The 21,407-nt window shown below is 36.0% G+C and overlaps 1 protein-coding gene across 1 annotated transcript; it reads left to right on the plus strand.

Moving 5' to 3' along the window:
- Positions 1–2,233: 2,233 nt before the first annotated feature.
- Positions 2,234–20,508, plus strand: LOC137948126 (E3 ubiquitin protein ligase RIN2-like). The gene is made up of 13 exons (XM_068794086.1): positions 2,234–2,527; positions 2,859–3,305; positions 4,186–4,263; positions 4,360–4,446; positions 4,557–4,678; positions 15,893–15,989; positions 16,098–16,197; positions 16,641–16,798; positions 18,462–18,599; positions 18,699–18,766; positions 19,484–19,714; positions 19,810–20,167; positions 20,247–20,508. The coding sequence occupies exons 2-13, from the start codon at positions 3,066–3,068 to the stop codon at positions 20,301–20,303; spliced, it is 1,734 nt and encodes a 577-aa protein (XP_068650187.1). The 5' UTR covers positions 2,234–2,527; positions 2,859–3,065; the 3' UTR covers positions 20,304–20,508.
- The last annotated feature ends 899 nt before the right edge of the window (positions 20,509–21,407 follow it).

Below are 21,407 nucleotides of genomic sequence, written 5' to 3' on the forward strand. Positions count from 1 at the left end.
TGAACTCACACATGCAATTCAAACGTGAGAATTTTGCATGTGCGGATTTTTTTTATTATAAATACTATCATAACCTTGTTATGGTAACAATAGTGGAGAAACTGGTTCATATCACTGTATGGTGTGCATAGTATGTCATGTGTCTCAAGAAACTCCATTAGAACGCTAAATTTGTAGCTTCTCGTTGTTTATATTTCTATAATATGTGGTAGAAATGTTTTTTTAAGTAGAAACATTTCCTCCTTTCCCCCTAAGTAGGAGGGGTATTTCAGAAATCTATCCTACTCCTTGAAAATATAAAAAAAGCCTCTGCCTATACTTGTTTAGTATAGGCAGTGGAGTTAATATGCTTACACCTTGGTATTTGGTTCAACATTATCACTTGAATTCTGGAAGGCTAGAAATTTTTACGGTTCAACATTATCACTTGTGTTTTGGAAGGCTAGAAATTTTTACGAACTTGTTTGAGGTACAAATTGGTAAAGAAACTGCATGATGCTGGATGCAACTGCAATTTGTAGCCCCTCTTATTGTTTGAGGTACTCTCTTAATGCTAACTCCACTGAAGTTTTTTCAAAAGAACATACTAGTAGCATTTCAGAATTGTTGTTGTATGAATCCATGCTCCAAAGAAAAAACAAAAAAATAGGCATGCGATTAAGTCAACCAAAACCATTTTTCTTAAAAAATTTCTCTGTCTCAATGATCTGGTTTTCCATTTCCTGAATCAGAATGATCTGATTGAATACAAATGGACAAAACTAGCGTTGCTTTTCAAAGGAATGTTTTTGTGTTTGATTATTGAATAAACTTTATGTATACTTTTATGTTGTTTTTATGTATATATATACATAGGTTGTGTCCAATTTGAAGTAGAGATCATGCCCAATTTTATGTAAAATTTGTGCATAATTTTATATACAATTTATTTGACATGTATTTTACGCAAAATTTTAAATGTAGGTTGGAGCTCAAACTCGGTTAAAATTATTGGGCTCGAGCTCGATTACAATTTTAGGCTCGAGACTAGGCTTAGCTCGAGCTCGAGCTCGAGTTCAAAATATTTAAATCAAGTCCGACTCAAACATAGGCAGGTTCGGACTCGGCTCGATTCGACACCACCCCTATTTTAATAGCTTAACGGTGAACTACAACCTCCCTTAGTTTACTAGCTTCAATTTTACTACTAGTCTTCACTTGGTGCTTGATAAAAAAATTTGCCCTCATATTACAATGGAGAGTCTAAAGATGGTGGCAAAGTAGCGGTTAAGCTTTTTGTTGCTACCTTTATTGTAAAAATCTGATACGGCTTTTGGCTTAAGTTGAGTTTGAGACATTGAAAGGGATGACAAAATTACAACAATGTGTTTGCTTGGAGCAAGCTCCGTGATGGTTTTGGGGGAATTTGAAAGAGTCGCAATAGGAATTCTATGCATTGCGAGAGATGGAGTTGCGGTAGAGTGTCAACTTTGAGATGGCTACAAGGGATTTTGATAGAGTTATGACAAGATTTTTAGGCATGGGAGGGATGAGAGAGTTGCGATAGAGTGGACTTGGTGCAAATTCCATGATGACTTTAAGGGAATTTGATAGAGTTGCAACTTAGATTTCTACTTTTTGCAACCTTTGTGAGGATTTTAGTAGAGTTTTGGATTTGGAGTTCTAATAAATTTCTTTGTGTTTTCTCCACTCCAAAAACCATATAATTTATCTGATCATTTGTGAGGATTTTAGTAGAGTTTTGGATTTGGAGTTCTAATAAATTTCTTTGTGTTTTCTCCACTCCAAAAACCATATAATTTATCTGATTGTTGATCAATTTTGATGATTTAGACCATTAATTAAGGTCCTAATTTTGATAATTAACTTTTTTATGTCTATACCCATACAAGCACCACTTGACACATATTGTGCATTAGATCACATTATTTAAGATTATTTAAAAAAAAAACAATTGTGAGACATGATATATTGTATTTCATCTAATACCTTGTATTATGAAACGTAGAGACCCCTATGTCCACCCTTACTTTTAAGCATGGGCGGGCATATAGCCTAGCATATTGGTCGCTTAATATTGGATTTTGACATATCAGATACGGTGATATAGGTCGACACAAGGACAATATGTAGACAGAACTCAGATTTGCTCCTCTACATTAGACATTGTCAGGACCCATCTATTAGAGAGATTGGATGACATCAGTTTTTGCTGCTCCATTTGGAGCACCGAATGTTTAATCGGTAGGAGGAACATATATTCTTTTGGTTGATAAGAAAACAAAAAGCAGGTAAAAGGGGTAAAACATGAATGCAGAGTTGGGGAGGGGGATGCTGGACGACAGGCGTAAAGCGAAGACCATCGCCATTAGGAGAAGGAAGAGAGGGAACAGATTTTTCTTCTTGAACATTTCTTTTATATGTTGAAGATGTCTGACGTTGCCATTTGAAAGACACCGTTGCCTCTTCTTAACTCCCTCCGATTCCCTTTTTTTTGGGGGGGCATCGCGTGTTGGGGTTGAAATCTGTAAGGAAATTTGTTTTGCATTGATTGACTGTTCTATGTTAAATTGTGGGTTTTTGGTTTTGGATCACTTTTTGTTGTCCAGTGTTTTGGTTTAGTGTTCTGTCTCCTGTTATTGGGCTTATTGGTTATGGTATGTTCGTATAATGATTTGAAATTTGTGAATTACTTGATTTTTGGTCCAAATGGGATTTTTTTCTTTTTTCTATCTACTCTGCTCGCATTTGGGATGATTTTTTTGAAACGAGGTGTTAATTATGGTTTGTTTTGATGTTTGGGGAAGTGTTCATTTTTCTGTTTCCATAAGTGACTTCTAAATTCAATTTTCTTGCAGGTTTTGTGAACGTCATGTAAGAAACTTTTCTTTCTGATGATTTACTTTGAGTGCGGAGAAGTGTGAGTACTATGTGAGTTTTTGGGGGATTTTCATTTCCCATAGCGGACTTAGCAGCATAAATTTTTGTATGGAGAACTGATCAAATAGCTGTTCTGATGAACTTTGTGGAGGTGCTCTTTGGTGGACAAGTCTTAAATTTTCAAAATGGGCGTGAGTTACTTAGCTGCCTCGGCTGTGTGTACATTGTTGAGCCTTGCAGGCCTCCACTGGTGGACAACTTCAGAACTGGTCAAGCTCCAATCAGATGGATCTTTAGGTGATACCGGACTTGATTCAGGGAATACAACTCGTGCCCTTGAGCTGCTTTTGGGTTCATATATCACTATTGGATTGCTGGCGAACTTCTCAATAAACTTGTTCATTCTGGTTATTCTATGTATTAAGGTAAAGTAATTAATTCCAATGGCCGAGGGTGCCTGGTTATATAAGTATAAAAATGCATTTTTTTTCTTGTTTTGGACGCAAAATTAATTTTCTTAAGCCCTTGGCCTACTATTTGGCCTTTTATGGGGCATTTACTGAGTAGGATAAATTTGTCTAATACATAAATAAAGTCTTTGGTCAAGTGGACGTACTGAGATATGTTTACTCTGTAAGCCACATAAAGTCCTTGTGATTTATTTTGAAAATCACCTCTTTCAAAGAACTGGAAGCTGATGCTATTTAAAGTAGTTGATTTTGACAACGTGGAGGTGGTTCTGAATTTTTAAAGCAAAAAGGGCCCTTTTAATTTCCATACATAAAAGCATCTTTCATGTTCATTTTTAAACATTTTTTGTGTTTTCTTTTTCATTTTCCAAATATTGGTTTTCTTTACAAGCTATGTGAAACAGCTTTGTTTTGCTACCTTCCTGCATGTCTACGATAACTTTTTAACTGTTTTATTGTGTCACTTACTGTCCTTCAGGGTCATCCTAATTAGCCTCAAACTTATGCTGCAAATGTTGAAACCAGAAACAACTATTAGATATCCCAACCTATGCATCTTATTATATATGCTGTTTAGCTCATGTAAATGACTGTCTCATGACTGAGGTGTAGAGCACTTATCTAATACGTTTAGGGAAAACATCTCTTTTTTTTTACTGCTTGCTTTCAGGTGGTGATGAAATTAACTTATTGATTTTTTATCTTTTTTTCTTTTTGAATGGTCTGTTCATTATGTTCTTGATTGATGACTGTTACTTATATTATTTTTGAACCACTTCAATTACTTACATATGGATTGTTTTCCTTTTTTATTTCTTTTCTTATGCCTTTTCAGACAATTTTCTTTGTGAAGCTCTATCCTTCAGAAACTCGAAAGGTGGTGGAACGCCTTGTTAACTATGTTGTTTACAAGGTATGAGCACTGTGCATTTCTCTTTACAGATTTTGCAGCTTCTTCTGCAATTATCTCTCATTAATCAATGCATATTTCTTCTGAGTCTATTGTCAGGGAACTTTTCTTCCTTTGGTGGTCCCGCCTACCATTTTTCAAGCAGCCTTGTGGTCCACCTGGTTAACAGTTCTGTGTTCCCTGAAGGTAATTGCATCTGAATATGCTACTGTTTGTTCATCTGCTACAAGTGTGTTGAGGAAGGGGCTATTTTCTAGTGGTTGCTTATGCATATCTGATCTAAATCTTGTCTACAGATGTTTCAAGGATTAGCTAGAGAGAGACTTGAACGGTTGAATGCTTCACCATCTGCTACTCCTTGGGCATATTTTCGGGTGTTTTCAGTCTTACTATTGGTTCTTTTGGTTGACTTACTATGGTATTCTTCCAACTTTTTTTTTATTATAAAAATTTGTCTTTAGAAAGTTTCATCAAATTTTACCTGCTCAACAAAAGTTAGATTTGATTGAGAAGGAATATTTCATTTTGTATTGCGACTGTAAAAGGACTGCTTGGTTGACTATTTATACTTCTCCTGAGGCTAGAAACCTGCTCTTTAACAAAAGTTACTATTGGAATTCAATGTCTTAACTTGTCAGGGTTGCATACATTTGAGTTCTTCTATCTGCACTATTTTCTGCTAGCTCCTAGCCCTGGGTTTCCTCACCATGTGCCCTGGTGTTGGCACTTTTTCTTGCTGACACCTGCTGCTCATAATAGCTGGATGGTCTATTCAGGCTATCTTTGTGCTTTTCATATGTTCTCTTATGATTTTTTTATTTCTTGATATGGAATGTTGACCTCAAAATTCTTAACTTGGCCTGCTCGTCTTCTATAACTGATGTTTCTTTACTACCAGACATAGTTTGGCTGTAGTGTCTAACATTATTTTGGTTTCAACATAACTAATATTGATGCTACCCCTTATGCTAATCTCTTCAGCACACCAGTATGTACCAACTATGTGTATTACAGTCTCTTCAATCCTCCTTTCCTAGTGAATGGTCAACTGTTGGTAACAGTAGGAGTCTCTTCAGTGGGTAATTTAGCTCTCTTCCTGCTTCAGAGGCCACTTCTCTTGAATCTGTGTACTGAAATCTTGAAGCAGATATCTGGTAGTTTTTATTGGTCTAGCAAGTCTTTCCTAGATTCTTATAAAAAAGTGCTTTCCTATATTCTTATAAAAAGAAATGTTTATCTATATCCATACAAGGAATATTAGATAATTTATGGCTGGTAGAATGATGTCCAACTTGAATGCGGACATGTTTATTTTTTTTGTTAGTGATTTATTAGGTCTTAAACCATAATGTAGCCATCACTGAAATGGGAAGAAAAACTGAAGAGATGTTCAATAAAAAAATCAAGCAACAGGTAGCTAGGAATATAGACTTGAGAGCTTATAGTAGGTGTCTTCAGAACTTGAATAGTTGATACATTGCTATGAATGGTGTATAGGCTGGTTATCAAATAGATTCTTCAATTTCTTTTTATAGTTAAAAAATATTCTTGTTATTCAGGAAAAAAGAAGAAAACTCACAGAATTCCTACTTGGGGTACTATGTGGGCATGTGAAGTAGTCAGTCCTGGTACAACTAAGAAATGCCTTTGATACTTAAAAACAAATAATTAAAGTGAAATCCTTTTCAAAAAAATATAGTGTTTGGTTACTCCCCCCTGCATGGGCTTCCAAATCTCATTTTGTCCTTTCTTTCGTGCCTTGCCATAGTCAAAGATCAAGTTTACTGAGAAAAGCACCCCCTTCATCTTAGTGGCTGTTGACACATTGCTGCTCTTTAAACGTGATTCTTCTGCATGGGTAAATGGCCTATAAGGCATCAGTGAAAAAACTGAAAAGGAGTTTATTTGCCAAAAGAACTAGAGGGCATGAGAATCAAATCCACGGAGGCCTTGAAAATCTCCTTGCTAAATGGCTTGGATGTTTGAGGTACATTGGAAGGTTACTGTAGTCGAATTGTCATGGCACAATACTCGAGGTGGTTGATTTTGCTAATTTGGTAATCTAAGATATCTTGCATTTTATCTTTGTTTAAATTTTCTAAACTTTTTTTGTGTTCTGTTAATTCACTAAAGAAGACAGGACTCTTTCCTTCATCTACCTTTTCTAGAATTGTTTCTAGAATATTTTGGCATTTTAAAACTTTTTCATGTCTGAATGAATTGTATATGAAGTTTATTTTTGTTAAAGTCTTGGTACTAGATTCTAATGTTTGTTGAGAATAAGTGACTATTTTTTGTAAGTCACTATTTTGGACAGGAGTCAAAGCTCTTGTGAATTGGTTATGTTCCTTCGTCTATGTGAAGAGGAATATAGGCATTTGGCCGGGGGTTTACTATTCCTTCGAAACTGGTACTAGTAGAAGCTCTACTGGTAGAGGGTCTAGCTGGTTCAAGAGAAAAGTTGTTTCTGGTGTCGGTGGTAACCAATTTTCCTTCTATCTCCTTTATTGTTTTTCGAGATAGAGGTAAGTGTCTTGGTGCCATTGGTTGGGTTACCCATTCTGTTGGCCAAGTTTTTTTTTTGATAAAAGTGCGTATATTGATAGACAAGGGGAGGAAAATACAAACCTAAATTTGGGGGCATGACTCCACAACAAAGTGTTGGAGAGACACACCTGCCTTAGCCGGAGAGTTTGCCTGGTGGCCAAGTTAATTCTCTAGGGTCAAGTTCTTCGACCATTTTGCTTTCTGAATATCCAATATTTTTGAATAATTCTATGATTTTTTTGGAATCTTTAACTAGAACTTTTCCAGTGTTGATTCCTCTTGCTACGCATACAAGTATGCGCATAACTCTTCTAATTTTTGGTATAAGACTATTAGTAGTCGTTCCAACTGATGAATAGTGATCATAAGGGTAGTATAATGTATTACTAGATCCCTAAGTTCAACTTTATCTGTTATCATTTCGATTTCGGTCAATAATTGAGACCTATCGACATTCTGAAGTTTTTTAATTTCAGCTATTTTGATTATAACAACTTGAATTTCTTCTTTATTTGGTTTTATTTTTAAAACGTTTGCTTTTAATTGTCTGATGGGTTTTAGAATATGAGAATTTTTAAATTGCCTTTCTACATATATTTGTAGATCATTTAGAGTGTTTACCATAGGTTTGGTAAAATTCTCTTTTAATTCTTCGAGATGAGTTATTAATTCTTATTGAAGGATTTCTATTATAGTTTTTATTTCTATTTCTAATCCTTGGCATAAGAAACCGACATATTCTGGAGAATATTTCTCACTATAGCTTTTCAAGTAAAAGCTATGATGTATTTCTCCAACTAAATCGACGATATTATTTAATACCGGATTTTCATCACTATGCCATCCATGTGGATAGCCTAGAATTGGATATACTTGAGTTTGTCCTGTTTTTAGTACAGTATTACTCAAAGGACCGTTAAGTCCTTTTTGACTCACAAATTGTGTTTTTTGGTATATTTTGTTAGTAACAGGTCGTAACCAATGGGGGTTTTGACCCTAATCTTGCCGACTTACCACTAAGTTGGATAAATTGCTAAAGCAACTTCGCAGTTTTTAGAGGTCCACAAACTGTACATGTTAACCGATGGGGGTCCTTATATGCTTCAGCAAGGTAGGGCACAACTTCTTTTCATTTTCTACCTCGGAGCATAACCAAATATATTCGGTTGCTAACAGATTCGTTGTTTGGCATATTCTATACTATATTGTTTTTAGCACATTTAAATATTTAAACACTATTCAATAAAACATTATTCAAAAATTACTATTTAGAGTAGTCATGATATAGTCTAATAAGTTGGTGGTGGATGACTATATCATTCTAAAGAATGAAGGTCGACCCGGGATTTCTACTAGTCATGCGAGGCATGAGAAGGAAATCTTAACTTAGTCTTCTCTGATGACATAGGATTTAGAGACTTCTACCTACCAGTCTCAAGTTGGAAAGGAAGTAGTTATAACGGATCCTCTCCTCGAGGAAACAGAGACGTCTACAAAAGAGAAATATTTTAAGTCGTGTGTAATTACCCCTTCCGAGTTTACATGGTTGAAAAACTTAGGTAAACCAGTGTTAAGCGATACAAGTGAGTTGAATTTTCTTCGAAAAATAAAATCACTCAAACTCTCTGAAATAATTTCTGAGGAAATTTCGCTAAGGCTTGAGATAATTGATCACCAAGCTCAGTTCCAAGTGTGGAATCAACGGATTGGTGATGGAATTCATATTCTATGTATGACTATTGACTCCAGCAAAATCTGGAACAAGATAGTTATATATCCGGAGACAGAATCCAAATATATTCGAATTTTATTCGAATATGGCCTCATCAGTCAAATCCTGGTAAAGGTTAATGACTAGCGTCCTTTAGAATTTCTTCTTAAGAATATTACAGATGCTTGAAAAGCATTTGTTTTAGTGGTAAAATGCAAGTCGTTACGATTAAAGTTCGTTTTGACAATTGCTGAAATCACTGGCCCAGATAAGTTTTTACCAATTCTTTCGGTAATTACTCTTGAAACCATAATGGAAAATGATGATGAATTTCCTCAATTCAACCTGAAAATCAAGCTAAAGGTTAAAGAATGCCCAAAAGCTAAGTGGAGCTACCGACGAGCAATTGGGATAAGGACCATGGTGCAATACTTGCAGCGCCTAATCCTAAAAAAGAAAACTTTCGTCCATAAGACTACAGTTCCATTGACGATAGTATCAAAGAGTTATAAGGAAAGAAAAATTTTGTGCCTTAGCCAAATAAGCTTTTGAAGCCCATCATGTGTGCAGTCTCTGTACAAAGAAGGTTTTTGAAAATGATGTTCTCTAAACCGTCAAAGAAAAGACATGTCAGCAAACGACTGTGAGAAAAGACACATCACAGCTCGTGTCAGCATGACAAAAAGCAAAAAGATGATCCTACTTCAGCAAAGATGACACCACAACATGAAAAGACCAATTTAGCCTTACTTTTGGTTCTACTGCCCAATTATGCAAGGGTACTTTTGTAATTAAAAGAAAAGTCAAGAATGCCCTTACATTTTTCCTTACAACCATTCCTTTTAGGGATAAAATCGAAAAAATAAAAAAACTAAAATCTATAAATTGGACTCTCAGCATTCCAAAAGGATCATTGAAAAAACGAAGGAAGAAATCGGAGCGAAGAAGAAGGCGATTTCCGGCGACTGCACAGGTATGTGCCATTTAAGCCATTTTGGCTAAGTAAAAACAAGAAATCGACGAGTGACCGGTCGGTAACCTGGGGTGTACTGTAGTATGTATTTTCCAGTATCTATACTATAGAATTTGTATTATTTTTCAGTATATGAGCCGTATGTATGAACAATGTTGGAAAAGAAATCATGAATAGTATTTTTTGAACAGTTATTTTTTTAGTCTATCAGTCCTGTTAAAAACGGTATAGTATAGAATATGCCAAACAACGAATCTGTTATCAACCGAATATATTTGGTTACGCTCCGAGGTAGATAATGAAACGGAGTTGTGCTCTATCTTGCTAAAGCAACTAAGGAGCTGCATTAGTTAACATGTACGTTTGTGGACCTTGAAAACTGTGAGGTTGTTATAGCAATTTATCCAACTTAGTGATAAGCCGACAAGATTAGTGTCAAAACCCGAACATATTAGGTAGCAATAGAAGACATGTTGGGCATATTTAGGATAAATTGTGTGTCGTTAAAAAATGGTATCAGAGCTAGAGCTTTAGAATACTTTTAGAACTTCCCAAAGTGCTTAAGTGTTTAGAAAGAAGTATTTATGCACCCCCCATGGTTACGGCTTGCTACTAGGTCAAATCCCATACATTTGGAACAAAATGTACCAAAAAACACAATTTGTGAGTCAAAAAGGACTTAATGGTCCTTCGAGTAATATTGTACTCAAAACAGGACAAACTCAGGTATTTTCAATTCTAGGCTATCCACATGGGTCACATAGTGAGGAAAATCCAATATTAAATAATATCGTCGATTTAGTTGGAGATATACATCATAGATTTTACTTGAAAAGCTATAGTGAGAAATATTCTCCAAAATATGTCGGTTTCTTATGCCAAGGATTAGAAATCGAAATAAAAACTATAATAGAAATTCTTCAAGAAGAATTAATAACTCATCTCGAAGAATTAAAAGAAAATTTTACCAAACTTATGGTAAACACTCTAAATGATCTACAAATATATGAAAAAAATTCAAGCTGTTATAATCAAAGAGGAGGGGGGGGGGGGGGGTGGGGGGGGGGGGTTAGTCAACTCTAGTGTCAAGATGAACTTCAAATTTGGTGTTAGTGTGGATGAGTTCATGTGCACTGGAAAACAATTTCTAGTGTTAGTGCCCCAAAATGAGAAATATAACAAAAACAAGATAATGAGTATCTTGTAATAATATAATTAAATAAAACATAATACCTAAACGCCAAATTAGGTGAAACAAACATGATTACTACACTAATAAGTAATTTAATGTATAATTAAAATATATTAATATACTAATTAATTAAACTGGAAATTATATTATTTATTGCAGTTTATTGTACATTAATACAGTAATTACGTGAGCCAATTAACTGTGCACATGATTAATTATAAAAAAAAAATTTAAAAATAATAGAAACGAATATAATAAATTAAGTAATTAATTTATTAATAACATAAGATATACTTTAATATAAAAAGGGATGATTAAACAAAAATAATTGATCAAATGCTTACTTTAACAACTATATATTTTTACATATTATTAATTAATAATATTTTTCCGTTAAATTTTAAACCATTGGTTTTATTAATTATAAAAATGGGTTAATTAAACCAAAATAATTTATCAAATGCTTGATTTAACAATATTTTAATTACCACTATTAAATCACTAATATAATACAGTAATTAAAAAATAAATATAATGAATAAATAAAAATATTATTGTAATTCAAAAGTGAGAAAGATTGAAGAAATGAACGGAATTTCCCTGGTTTAATGGTGATTCAGTCATAGTTTGTAATTTTTAGCTCTTTATTCATGCTAAATAAGCTTGCATAAAAATTTAAATTATTAAAAAATAAAAATAAAATAAAAATAATTAAAAATAGAGGAATAAAAGAAAGTTCAATGGGCTGCCTCCCATAAGCGCTTGTTTTAAAGTCGACAGCCAGACTTTTCAATCTTTGTCAATTAGGGTTTCCAAGAGGAACAAGTGCACAATTCCTCTCCACATGTTCTCCATAATAGTGCTTCAATCTCTGACCGTTAACTCTGAATATATTCCCTGTCTTGTCTTTCAAGTCTATTGCTCCAAAAGCTGAAACTTTGTCAATTGTATAAGGACCTGTCCATCTTGATTTTAACTTGCCCTGGAAGAGTTTGAGTCGTGAATTGAAAAGTAAAACCTGCTGTCCTGGAGCAAACTCACGGTGAAGAATCTGTTTGTCATGCCACTTCTTCATCCGTTCTTCGTAAATCTTTGCATTTTCATAAGCATTGTTTCGGAACTCATCCATCTCATTCAATTGAAGAAGTCGCTTTTCCCCTACTGCCTTCAAATCAAAATTAAACTTCTTTACAACCCAATAAGCTTTATGCTCCAACTCAACAGGGAGATGATTGTTATAGTCCTAAGGTTAAGTACCTATGTCTTCCGCTCCTAATAGGCCGGTCTTTTGGGTAGTATTGGCTCGGTGCTTAACATTTGGTATCAGAGCAGACTCCCACGTCGCGAGTTCGATTCCCAGGGCGTGCAGAGGCTGGATTAAAATAACTGGTAGGGTCGGCAGAAACCGGGTCGGGCCAGTGTCACTGCGTCGCGCGCAAAGGCTGGATTAAAATTACTGGTAGGGTCGGCAGAAACCGGGTCAGGCCAGTGTTGTTGCGCCGCCATGGTCGTCGGCTCGTGAAAGTGGGGTGTGATGTTATGGTCCTGGGGTTAAGTACCTATGTCTTCCGTTCCTAATAGGCCGGTCTTTTGGGTAGTATTGGCTAGGTGCATAACAATGACACACTTTTCCAAACACTAATCGGTAAGGAGACATCCCGATTGGTAATTCTGCTGAGCTTATCAGGAATTGGGTGATACATGTCCTGAGTACCTTAACATTTCTTCATCCCTAGCCTGATCAGGGGCAGCATAGCGACCAGTCTGTACTATTTTTACTCGGGGAGCTTGCAGCAAACTGCCAACAGCATATTGGAAGGTTCTACATAATGGCAGTTCTAAGCATTGTAGCATGCTCCAGATGGGCATGGCATTATGCCCCATTATCCCTATTTAACATGTAGCACTGGAAGCACTGTTTATTTCTTTTTCTCTACTATAACTAGGGAATGGCATATTGTCGGATCTCACCTAGCTGATATGGGGTGTAGATTGATACAGACTAATACAAGAAAACATATCAGTTGATATAGATCGAATTTCAGTGTGTCTAGTACATATTGGAAAACCAGTACACCTACCCTTGGTAACTACCTAAGATACATTGGCAAATAAGAATCTCAGCTATTGTAGAAAATCTCTTGGCACAACTATCTAGCGACACAATATTTTGGCACTGCTATCCTTTTCATCTTACTCTGGGTAGTTTTTCGACCTTTAAGCTTAGTTGATAGTCTAAGAACAATGAAATTCCTCTCCCTGGTAACCCCAGCTCTTGACATAAGTGTGGAGGATCATTGTTTGGTATTCTTGCATAGCTAGAACACATTTATTGACTGCTGAAGCTAAGTGATTTGAAGTTTGATTTGTTAAGTTGTGGAGCCTATTTAACGTTGTACACTGAGTTGGTCGCAGATCTCTTATAAAGTATTTCATCTTCATAGTGGGTTTCTACAGTGGCAGAAGACAGGACGTAGTTTTCGTGAGGCAAGCCTGTATAAATCTTGTTGTTTGTTTTTGTGCTTGTTTTTCCCTTCTTCCACGTTTATTATTATTGCTCTCGTTAGTTTAGAATTAGGGCGTTTAATTCTTAACATGATTGGCATTCGAGTGAGTTATTCTTCTACAGTTCTTTTGATTTTGGAGCAGTCCTCAGGAAAATCATCACATCGGTCTTGAAATAATAGACAGTTGGTCAATGAACAGAGCTAAAGACATATTTTAGGAGAAAGTTTATTTTCTTCCAAATACTGCTAACAGCAGAGTGTTTGCTCCCTCATGATACTATCCCTTTCTATGACAAGGCCAGTTTTATGTCAAGGTATTTAGAAGGTTGCTTCTCATCTGTGGAGCTGTGTTTTTGGAAATGTTGAATAGCTTTCATACAACTGATAAAGAATTCAGTACAATACAATATAGGGAACCCAACACACTAAATGGGGAAGGAATTCCCAAATGCAAGAGATGGGCAAACCACACCCTCTTTAGCTAATGCATCAGCAATAGAATATTCAGACCTTAGTTATGCTGCAACAAAACATCAAAAGTTCTACAAGCATCCTTGATTTCTCCTTGAATGTATCTGAAATGTCAAGGAGGCCTCAACTTTTCTTTCATCAAACTTATGAGAATTGCTGAATCTTTTTCTATTATTAAAGGTGCTGAAAAATTCTCCAAGGAAATATGCAAACCTTGATTAAGTGCCCTTATTTCAGCTTCAGCTGAGTCTTTCCAGCCAATTGAACCAGAAAATGCAAATAGAACAGATAGCCATGGTCCCTAATTATCCCACCAAGTCATAGGAGCTACATCCAAATTCAATTTGAGGCTTCCAATGGGAGGTGGAATTCAGGAAACAGCGGTCGGCGGTTGATGCTTCACAAAGTGGAGACTAATTTCCAATGCTTTCTGATAATGGGAGAGGAATTTAGGAGCTTTATAAACATTGGCCCATGACAGACGCAGTGAGGAGGAGGTCCTGCTGAAACTTCAGTTATTACGTTCTCTCCACAATTGCCATTGGACAACAGCAACAAAAGCCTCCCAGAGAGCTAAACCTATATGTGGCAAGTTCTGAGCAAAGTTCTGGGCCATCAAATCAGTGGAGGATGGGAAGCAGCAGCTTATACAAACTTGTTGAGAATTGTACCCTTGATTTGAAAATCTAATGGCATATGGTGAACTTTTTGTTTTTCACCACAAAACCTACATAGAGAATTGATTACAGGGCAGCATCATCATGATCATTTGTGGAGATTTGATCAGCAATTCCTCTGCACTATGGGACATTTCAAATTAAATTTTGATGGAAGCGCTTTTGGCTACCTCAGGCCTACTGGATTTGGAGGGCTCATCCATGACGAGAATAGGAATCTTCTTTTTTCATTTGCTGGGCTGATTGGAGTATCTGACTCAATTACTGCTGAGCTTTCTGGGCTGTATAGTGGTTTAAAATTTTTCAAGCAACGGCTGGTGGGCTCTCTTTGCGTTGAAGGAGACTCAAAAGTCGTTTTCAATTGGTGCAAGAAGTCTTCTAAACCCCCTTGGCGGCACTGGAATTTGTTTGAGGATATCTGTAATTTAATTTCTCAATTGCAATGTAATTGGAAATACATTCCTAGATCCGCTAATCACCTTGCGGATATATAGGCTAAATTAGGCATTTCCCTCCAACATCTTGTTGTGGAGGAAGGTCCTTTTTAGCCAGGTATTGTACTCTTTCCCTTTTCTTCTAGCAATATATACACCTATTTACTAAAAAAAAATAAAAAAAATTGTTTGGTTTCTTGGTTATCAGTTGGCAAAATTTTACTGCTGATCGACTTGCTACGGGTGATGTTTTAGTCAATACCTTGTTGTAAACTTTCTGTTGGTGTCTAGCCAGCACCTCTGTGCTTGTCTTTTGCTTTTGGTTGAATTTCCCACTTTTCAAAAAAAAGAAAAAGAAAAAGTGAAGACTGCTGGACTTCAGGCCTGCAATTTGTCTTAGGACAAATAAAAAAACAAAAAAATGGTGCCTTCACTCATGAACTTTGAGGCCTTCCTTTCTCTCAGTGCATGTCTATCCAATTGGTATTGTGATTTGCATAGTCCTTGGGAAAAGTGAAGCTTCAGGGCCTTGTCGCATCCCTTCAATTTTTGAGAATTGTTATGTTAATGGATCCTGTCGATGAATTCATTTGGAATTGAAATGCGTTGGGATGGTATCTGGTGGCCTTATATGCAGTACGCTTTTCATTCTCATTTCTATGGGACGCTTCTCATTCTTCCTTGAGTAAAGTCTAAATTCTTGATTTCTACGTGGATTGGGCCTTTGGCTGAATGGTGTTATGAGCAATCTCATACGAGGAATTGGGTTCAAAATCTCGCCAGGGTAAAGGGGTTCAACATTAAAAAAAAAAGGAAAAAAACTCTGAAATTTAGATCTCCATTAATTGTCTCTGACATGGAAAAATTTGTCAATAGTGAATCAGGTTTCTTGTATTGCAAGCAAGAGTGTATATTAAACTTTTTGAATTCCATTTTGGTAATCTTGATTCTTTTCAAAAACCAATTACTTCTGTATATGTGACATTTTTAGAGAGTCAATTCTCTGTCATATCTTTATTGGATTTATTATTTTTTTTCTCATTTATCTTTTTATTTCTTCTTTTTCAGAAGGCCTGTGTTTTGGGATACATCTCTTATGTGCTGTATTGGTGATTTACAGGATAAGGCTGTGCCTTTTAATATACACTTCTCTGGGTTCTAGCATATTTTTGCTTTCATTGTTTGAGCCCCTGTGCCTTGGTTTTGAAACACTCCAGGTAATTCTGCCACCGGCATAATTTGTTTTCACTGGAAATTGGAAGGCGAAAATGATTTTTGAACTGTGGTTGACTGTTTTTTTGTGAAACTTGATATTTGCCTTGTAGGCAACTATGATTCATGGCTTTCAGTTAATTGACATGTGCCGCCGTCAGTCAATTGATGGTAATGCTGACTACCACTGTCTGTTTGATAGATCAGCTGCAGGTAACCTTTTCAATTATAATTTCTTCTTGTAGATGATGTTTAGCTGTCCTTGTGAGGGCTGAATTTAATTATTGTCAAATACTATTATTGTAATTGTTTGTGTTTTAAAAGAGTGCATCGTCTATGTATTTCATGCTTCTTTTGTTATTTCTTTATATTTGCGCTTCTTTCTAACAACAATAGAATGGATCGTTCTGTTTTATAAATAAAATAAAAAAATAGAGTGGATCATTCTGCTTCAACACTTTCTTCTCTACCTGCCACTTAGCATGCCTATTGAAGGTTTAATCAGGCTCATTCATATGGTTACTATGGGATAGATAACAGGCACCTACATTTTTATTGTTTTCTGATGGTTCTCTAATTTTTTAAGATATAACTTTCCTCTGAGTCTTCTAGTATTAAATTGCATTTAAAACTGATTCTGAACTGTAAAAATGTAGGTACGTTATGTGAATGGAAAGGCATTCTTATGCGCAACTTGGGCTTTCTGCTAGACTTGTTGACTTTGTTAACTGGACTTGGTCATTACTTTTATATCTGGTGGCTTCATGGCATGGCTTTCCATCTTGTGGATGTAGTCCTCTTCCTGAACTTACGTGTAGGTGCTTCTACCACACCAATTCGTTATAGTTGTGGCATTCACATTTGGTCCCGGGCATAGTTGGAAAAAGTGTTTAGTGTTATTTTGAAATTTGAATAGTCTGATTCAATCAGAATGATCCTTTCAGTTGATTTGGAATATGAATCAGTATACCATATCAATGAGTGTGTTGGAATTGGCTTGAATATGGCTGACTTTGGAAATTTAATACAAGATTTCTTATTTTTTATTCCTTTTATTTTCTTTTGTACGTTAATATACACGTGCTGGACCCCTGATCCCTGGTATGACTTTTGAGAATATCATGTCTAAGAATTTAAACCCTAAATTTCTGCTCTATAAATTCTTTTTTTTTTCTTTACTAGATTGAATGATGGTTGTAGACGAACTGTATCTGAACGTTCATTGCATTTGTATTCCTAGGTATGCCAATCATATGGCAGACTCATTGTGTGCCCAGGGTTTTCTCTGTGAGATCATGTTTCGAGCAATTCAACTCCATTGCAGTTTCTCCTTTTTTTTTTTGTGTGTGTGTATATTCCTTCATTGTTAGGGCCCTTTGTATTTTCCCTTTTTTCTTAATCACATTCACATCATTTTCAAAGCAAACATCTTATAATATGTGTGCATCAAGCCTTTGGCTCGATGTCCACATGGGAGGGTTTTTAGTGTGAGGTTGTGGGTTCTAGTCTCAGTGCAGTGAGCTTGCGTAATCAACATTAAAAAAAAATACTACTACTATAGCTGTTAGCTTTCTATGTTAGCTAATTGAAATTCCAAACTCACCCAGCCAAGGTTGTTTCCCTGTGAGTTCAGACCTGAAAATGAGACTGCGTCAATGGTTATAGGGCATATCTCCTCTTAGCTTCACACCCAATCTGAATTTAGTTCCATGAAAAATATTTCCCTTCGGCATACATGGAATATCATTGCTCATATGACGGTTCCATCTCTTCCTCCCATTATGGTTAGCTGGAATAACCTCCTATTGGTTATTTAAAGCTGAACTTTGACGGTAGTTCTTTTGGTAATCCTGGTCAAGCAGGAATTGGAAGAGTTATTCAAGATACAATGGGTATTCGGCTTCTAACATTTTTAGGTCCACTGGGAGTTTTAGATTCTACCAATGCTGAAATGTCTGCTCTTCTTCAAGGTCTTGTGACTTTTCGGGATAACTGTAATACTCCACTCATTATTGAAGGAGATTCAAAGGTGGTTATTGACTGGTGTTCAAACGTTAAAGACCCTCCTTGGCGCGATTGGAGAATTTTTCATCAAATAAGGAAGATAACTACCTCTCTTGATTGTTTTTGGTCTCATGTACCTAGATCAGCAAATGGTATTGCTGAGTTTTTAGCTAAACAAGGTGTTTCTCTGCAATCTCTTGTTGTTAGAAAAGCTCTCTTTTAGTTTGTATCTTTATTTCATCTTTTAATGAAGCATCTTATTAAAAAAGAAAGGTTCTTTATAAAAAAAAAAAAAAAAAAAAAAGAAATGTTGTTTCCCTGTGAAATTGGTTCGTTACAACCATTTTGTTAGCAAAATTTCCAAAGTCAATCTGATTGTGTTCAATTATTATACAATAGCTTCTTTTCTCTGCTACAACCTTTTTGTTCAATAAAAAAAAATGGCATACTTTGATCCATTGGTCTATTAACAGGCACTGGTAAGCACTATAATAAGGCGGGTCAAAAGCTTCATCAAATTGAAGCAAGCATTAAGTAGCTTCAATAGGGTACTTCCTGATGCTACTGCAGACGAATTGCATGCTTACAATGATGATTGTTCTATTTGCAGGGTAAAGTTTATCTTATTGTTTGTTTGCATGATGTTTTAATATCTTTGAGACTAGGAGCTTGTGTTGTGTGAAGGTGATAATTGTCTAATTAACTTGCAGGAACCAATGGCCAGAGCTAAAAGACTGACTTGCAACCACCTTTTCCATCTTGCATGCTTGAGGTCTTGGTATGGCTCATATACTTGAGATGAGTTTGGGAGTTTTTGAATTTTTATATATTGCTGCATATACTATAAAAAAACCAACTAGTTTTCTCCTTTTCTGTATTCATAAAATTTTTCATGCATGTAGGCGGCCTGGGAGAATTTGAACCACTGGTTCATTATTTTTTGTTTGATTAATTCATGTCCTTTTGTAATTTCGCTTTGCTGAACTTTGTCTGATTTTTTAAATTTAGTTTTGTAATCTACTGATTATGTAAAGATATACAGTTCTCTTCTTGAGGTATATTTTTCAAATTGTTCATAGTCTGAATTTATTTTGTTCTTGATCAGGGAATCTCTGGCCAACTCCTAGTTGTTGGGAGTTCTTTTCCTTTGTAATTTTGGGGTTTCCCCCTTTTCTCTGTATTTATAATCTCATTTATGCAAAACAAAAAAGTTGAGAGTGATGGTTTTAGGTGATAGTATTAAGGGAATCTATAAGTAATTTGAGTTAATAATAGAATACGAATTTATTTTTATTTTTATTTTTTGTTGAAAAGCTTACATGTGGTTAAGCTGATAGATCTGCTGTTTTTTCCTTGTTTTTTTTTTTTTATTCTTTCACATTTTTTATTTTCATTTTACTGATTACAAAGTGTTATCTATTCATTTAATGATGCATCCTCATTTATGTTCTTCAACAATATGCATTTTGTGATGCTATGATACATCACTGGCCAGGTTGGATCAAGGTCTGAGTGAAGTGCATGCATGCCCGACTTGTCGAAGGCCTCTCTTTGCAGGTGCGACTGGAAACTATGCAAGCAGTTGGGCTGCAGAAGTTTTGCGTGATGAGCAGCTTGCTTGGCAATTAAGTTCAGGATTGGACCAAAGTGTCCGACCTGGGCACTTATCGCCTATGGTGGCATTTTCTAACCAGCAGGAGAACACTGCTGACTCTAACCTGTGGAGGTTTAGCCTCTTTACCTTTTATCATGTCACTGTGTCCAAATTCCTGCATTTAATCATGCATATTTGGAGTGATTTTGTTTTCTTTGGCTTCACAGAGGCATGGGGTTGAATTCAGGTTGGGTGCCACCTTGGCCAGGACCAGGATTCGATGGTGCTGGCCCATCCACTGCAGTTAGCTCGGTTGGCCAGATGATGATGAGACACCTTGCATCTGTGGGTGATTCATATGGTCATACTGCCATTGAAGATAGTTCATGGAGTCTTTGGCCCATGGCCCACCCATCTGCAGCTTCTGGTTCATCTGCTCCTCCCATGCGCCCTACTGTCAGATACAATGGAAACACCAGTGGGTTGCGCTTTAGGAATACTAACGACGACATATCAAGTTTTCTTGCAATGGCTGACACAGTGCGGGAAGTGTTGCCACACATCCCAGATGAATTAATTCTTCAGGTACTCGTACAATCTTGTTCTGTATTCAAGATCTGCTCGCATTGTTCAGTTCTTCACTATCCAATGTCCCTTGATGCAGGATTTGCAGCGAACCCACAATGTTGCAGTTACTGTGAATAATCTCCTTCAAATATGAAATAACGTCTATTCCAGCACTTAATAGGTGTCCGATTGTATTGCATATTTAAGCGGATTAAGAGCTTAGTGAGGTTTACTCTCTATGAGGCTGCCAAATTGCTAAATAGTTGTGCTTTCCATTTTTTTATTTTTATTTTTTGACTGTGTAAGCACTCTATAATCTGTAAAGTCATTTCCAATAAATTCAGGTCTCATGGTAAGAACGCTCATGTTTTCAAGTAAGCTTTATTGTTGTTGTACAGGTGAGTGGCTTGTCAAAGGTTTTTTATCCATTGATTTCATTTTAAAGCGACAGCTGACTAGCCTCTTCAGAAGTTTGAAGTCACTCCTGTCTGAAATGTTACCTTCTTGTGATGAATAATAAACCAATCTATCACAAAAACAACCAAATCAACCCAACAGAAAATGCCTGTTTGATCAAGTTACTTTTGAAAGTAATTTACAATTTTACGTTTGCTAGTGTAAACAAAAAGAGAAACGACAGGCTAGGCCCGAGTAGTAACTTATCATCAAATTAGGGAGGACCAGAAAATTGATCTAGCAACTGTTTTATTTTAGGGAGAAGCCTTGTAATGGTACTATAGCCATAAGGAGAACAATGGCAAGCTTCAAGGGGTTGAGTTTGTGCAGGCCTCTTATCAATGCTTTGGCCTCAAGGGATATGAAAGTTAAGAGTTGCTTTGTCAAATAGGCTGCTGAAGGATATAGTGGCGGAGATTAGCTCTTTTAACCTAAAAATGATGGTGGAGGTTACTGGGCTGACCAGTGTTCAAGAGGAAAAATTCACCATTCATCAAAAAAGAAAAATGAAAATTTGGCCATTATTACTCCTAAAAAATAGTTAGTAAAAATAAAAGTTTGATCATTATTTCACTTTCACTAATTATTTTTGGAAATAATAATGATCGAATTTTTATTTTATTTTCTTTTCTAAGGGTTCCAAACAGACCTAAGTGTCTGTCCACACCAAAATGGATCTAAAACGAAGAAAGGCCACCACCATAACAGTACCATGTTCTTCCGAAATGAACGGCCTAAACCCTCTCACAAACTCATCCATAGAAATTGAAAGTAAGCGTACTCAGGGGTTATACTTTAATTG

This window comes from Aristolochia californica, unplaced genomic scaffold, assembly GCF_029961685.1.
Source record: "Aristolochia californica isolate CCGP_79_NKW_82.1479 unplaced genomic scaffold, dmAriCali1.0.hap1 SCAF_13, whole genome shotgun sequence".
Classification (NCBI taxonomy): Eukaryota; Viridiplantae; Streptophyta; class Magnoliopsida; order Piperales; family Aristolochiaceae; genus Aristolochia; species Aristolochia californica.